The 4,685-nt window shown below is 37.8% G+C and overlaps 1 protein-coding gene across 1 annotated transcript; it reads right to left on the bottom strand.

Annotated features, from left to right (window-relative positions):
* Window positions 1-825: 825 nt before the first annotated feature.
* On the bottom strand, window positions 826-4,685 carry LOC125669090 (uncharacterized). The gene is made up of 2 exons (XM_048903538.2): window positions 4,330-4,685; window positions 826-4,171 (listed from the first exon to the last, which is right to left on the bottom strand). The coding sequence occupies exons 1-2, from the start codon at window positions 4,334-4,336 to the stop codon at window positions 1,998-2,000; spliced, it is 2,181 nt and encodes a 726-aa protein (XP_048759495.2). The 5' UTR covers window positions 4,337-4,685; the 3' UTR covers window positions 826-1,997.

Genomic DNA, 4,685 nt, shown 5'->3' with positions numbered 1-4,685 from the left:
ACCACTACTTTTGTTTGCATTTTCCTAATTATATCCCCTTGTTAAAGGGTCACAACCTACTTTGAGTACAAATGAAAGCCCTTGGGCCAAGGATACCCTGTGACAAATTTGACAAAAATTGGCCAAGGGGTTCTAGAGATATAGCCCTTTTTCCAAAAAGTTGACGCACACCGCACACCTCACGCCAGACATATGACCATATGATTAGCTCTTTGAGCCTTCGGCTCAGAAGAGCTAAAAATAATGTTGTAAATATAACCTCTCTCTCTCTCTCTCTCTCTCTCTCTCTCTCTCTCTCACCATTTCTAATTCTCTGTATTTTTGAGAGTCTGACTCCGCAATGTGAAATATTCTTTCACTTTTTCAAACCCCAAGACGATGGAAAGACCTGTAATCGTTCGCGAACAATTAGGATTACTAGTTCTTGTTATTTTTGAGACTCTGATTCCACTCCCAGTTTCCAGAACTTTACGAACTTAATTTCTCCATTGAAGTAACCGCTAGCATTCATTCGATGTATCGCTGGAAACAAAGACTACATTATGTCAATCGTTCTGGATTCCAGAAATGTAATGAGGTATATCTAAATGTCCGAAATAATATGGCTGGGTTCTTCAGACATTCCTAGAGATCACATACTTCACTTTCAGGAAAAGCTACAACTATTGATGGAGCTTCTTGGAAAATTATTGCTTTATATTTTGCAACACAGCAAGAATTTAAAATCATACACATAAATATTTTCCTGATGTTGTGCATCATTAGCTAGCGACCAGAATGAATTTACTAAATTAAATGTGTTCTCAATAAAAACTATCACTCTTGACATTAAACCTTATTTTTTAGAAATATCAAAATTCCTTGAAATAAAATTATTTTACAATATTTGCCCAACAGTTACAAAAATATCCAGCTTATCAATGTTTCCTGATAATAGATATAAACCTTAACTTCCTCATACTAATCCTAGATATTTTCATGTTGTTCAGATTGTATAAACATGAAGTTTTCTCCAGTATATGGATACAGATAGTTGAAGTTAACAAACTCTGATTGTTCTCGATAGCTATATGCATTGCCATAACCACCAGATGCATTTACAATGCACGGATATAATTCTGTTACAGCATTAGGTCGCGGTAGCTCAATGGTAGAGCGGATATGACCTTAAAACAGGGGTCCCTTGTCGCGGCAGGCGTTGGCATGTTAAATAACCCTCATTGCTACGTCCCAGAGCGCTAAGCATGGGTCTACATTTGTGGTACTTGATCTACAGCTGGTGATGTCTCAATATGAGTGTAAATTTTTGACAGGACGACAAAGAACAACCAACTGATCTCATTTTACAATGGTTTGCTTGCTGATGTTGAATGATAACGAAGCCTGCTGACTGAATGCTAGCCATACTGATCCTATCCTATTAATCTGGGTCAATGCTAGTAAACGCAACTGAAGCTACATGCAGCATTAATGCTACCAGAAGTCGAGTTGCTTGTTCTCTTCTTTGTCAAATCAAAATGAAGTTTATCATTTTGAAATCATGTATTTCTCTGATATTTACCTAATACAAATAATATTTTCTGTTTCATCGATCTTTGTAAATATTACAAAATCAGCATCGATTGTCTGAAAGCGAGTAAATACGGATTTTCGTTGTTGACAATATTTGCAGGTTAAATGTTAAATCCTAGTTTAGTGCCGATTGTTTACAAAATGCAAATGTTACTTTATGTATTAAATACTCCTCCTAGGCACCTGATCCCACCTCTGGTGTGTCAGGGGTCCGTGTTTGCCCAACTATCTATTTTGTATTGCTTGTAGGAGTTATGAGATTGATCACTTGTTCGTTATCTTCACCTTATGTATTAAATATAAGTCCCATAATAAACATTACGTCATAAATACGTAAAGAGTATCTGTCACTGTAGACAGTTTCCGTCTTATAAATATGTAAAGAGTATCTGTCACTGTAGATAGTTTCCGTCTTGTTAGCGGTATCATACCAACATTCTAAGCAACTGTGCAATGTAGAATAAACAGGAGGTCCTGGAGTACCACTCGGGGAAGCCAGAATTCTTCATGATGAGGATCCGCTTGCAATTGTGGGCCAAACAGTAATATCGCAACGCATCTTCATATTTGCCTAACTTGATTGCTGTAACTGCAAGCATGATGTAGTTTAAATGCCTGTTGATCCGGTTAGTGAACGCTAGACAGTCTCTCAATGTTAGTGACAATTCCTCCACCACCTTCAGATTGCTCATGTTTGAATAACAAAGTGTTTTCAGAAACACAGAGTACAGTTTTGGAGGGATGACAACACGAGAATCTGTGTTTTTCATCATGACCACTTCCAGGGCTATTTCAATTGGTACGAGAGGCATCATCCTAAAGATTTCGAAATCATATGAAACTGCAAGTGATGCTTTTTCCATGGTACTGAATCCTTGTCCACACATATTTTCCTCATAATTCCCAAACGTTTGGACACCGTGACGACTGCTGCAGTATATGTATCCCAGACCAGTTTCTAAAACTTTGTCATACTCTTTGATACATGTTAGAGCTGCTGAAAATCTTCCAAGACAATAATGAGCAGTAGCTAGTGTAAGATTCCCTTTGCTGATATCCGCATATTGGGCGTGATTCAAGTAGCAAAATGCTTTCCTAATGTATTTATAGCGGTCCCGAGTTGTACATTTTGTTAGTGAAATATTCAGGTATATCAATGCAAGCTGTGAAAGATTTTGGTAGCGACGTAACCTTATAATGTCCATATCTGAAGAATCCATATTTTCTTTTATTTCTAATGTCAGGGAATTCTTGAGTTCTAATTCAAGTATATCTAAAGACGGCATTTTTGGATGTAGTGCAAATATTTCACTAAACAGTCCACAATCGAGAATATCTTCTTTGCGTGTTCTACTTACAGATCTGCTGAAAGATGACACAAGAATTTTATAGTCTTCCTCTGGGTTCGAAATTGGAAAAGAATGTGGTGTTATCTGTTGTCTAGCACATTCCAAAGCCTTTTTAAGATGAGACAGAGAATGACATTTAAGCAAGCATCGCCAGCCTTCGTTGTGTATTTCAGATAGCCGAGAAGATATATATGCCAACTGCCATTCTTGTACTTTTCCTAAAAACATATTATTTTCTCTGATGAAATAGTTTGGACAGAATCCAGTCTCCACCCATGAAATCAGTCTTTGAAAGCAAATATCAACACAAAACACTAGATGCTCGGGCGTCCAATAGTCGGATGGTGTCTCTTCAATTGTCCAATACAAGGCAGTTTTAAGGAAATAAGAGCAAAGACCGCTTTTCAGGATAGGATCTCTTGAGAAGACCTCCTGATTCAAAAGTTTGAATATACCATACGTCAAAAACTGAGTGTCATTGAAGGCGTACACCAATGTCTTCTCAGCGACGGAAAAGGATAATCTCCATTGTAATGGGTCTTGTATCCACTCTGATTTATCAGACATAGTACAGTCTGCATAGTTCTCATGAAGTTGCTTTGATCCTATTGCCATTAAATGACATCCATTGCTCTTTATCCTGCTGACTAGTTCTTCAGAGGGCCATCCATGTGCTCTTCTTCTGATGATCCATTCGTCTGCGCATTTCGGCCATTCTTTGTATTCCAAGCAAAAGGCCCTATCGTGATCTGTTCCTAGATCGTCCGTCTCCAATACACAGGGTCCGTGACGAACGCCACCTTTCGAAGATTGTTGGAAGGTTTGTAAGAATGCTTCATTCGATAGATAATACTCTCCACACATCTTCCTCGTTGCATCCCGAATGTGCGAAAGAGGCGTACAAGGTGTCAGAACAATAAGTTTGAAATAGCCCGGGGGAATACCTGGAGGGTTTACCATTTTAACCACAGCAAGATATTTTCCCACATTTTCTGGAGTAACACTTACAACTTTAGTCAATTTATCGACATACATTTGGTCAACGTCTGATCCTTTTATACGAAAACCTTCTGCACAACTTCCAGATCTTATGATTTCAACCTGGTTACCAACCGATTTCAGACGATCCAGAACATCCAAAATGTGTCTTTTCAGTCGCTGATTTTGTGGGTCACCAACAGCATTCAGAAGATTATCAGCAATGAGATGCGAAAGATGTGGATCGTCTGTCCACAGATTTCTACTAGCACCTGTAAACAATAAAGACTCAACATTTCATTCGTTATTTGTAGATATTTATTCATCTTAGGATAACATGTTCCCATCATGAGTTTACCTTAAAATTCAATTGAACACCACAATGAAGGTTATATGTAAACCAGAGAGTAACATTCAAGTTTTAACATACCTTCCATTAGAAACAGCACGTTTGGAGACTGTCTCTTTGTTGAGCATGTTCAACTGAACTATTATTAAACTGCAGGAAGTTTAAATTAAAATCCATCGGAAATCACTTCAAACTGCATGCAATAGGTCTACTGGTTCGATAGGATAATTTTTGTTCGTCTGCATGCACGCATATATCGCATAGAATATTCATCAGTCTTCAAGAATCGTTGTGTTTTATTTTATGTTTGATCCATTGAAAAGAGCATTTGGAATTAACAAAAATCCAGATTCAATGAACATGAAATGCATTATTATCAATTTTGTTTGGCACATGAAGTGGATAACGGGAGTATAGGCTAAAACCACAGCGCCTGT

The sequence above is a fragment of the Ostrea edulis genome, chromosome 4, assembly GCF_947568905.1.
Source record: "Ostrea edulis chromosome 4, xbOstEdul1.1, whole genome shotgun sequence".
NCBI lineage: Eukaryota > Metazoa > Mollusca > Bivalvia > Ostreida > Ostreidae > Ostrea > Ostrea edulis.
Note: the sequence above shows the minus strand (reverse complement) of the source record. Positions and strands in the feature narration are given on the sequence as shown.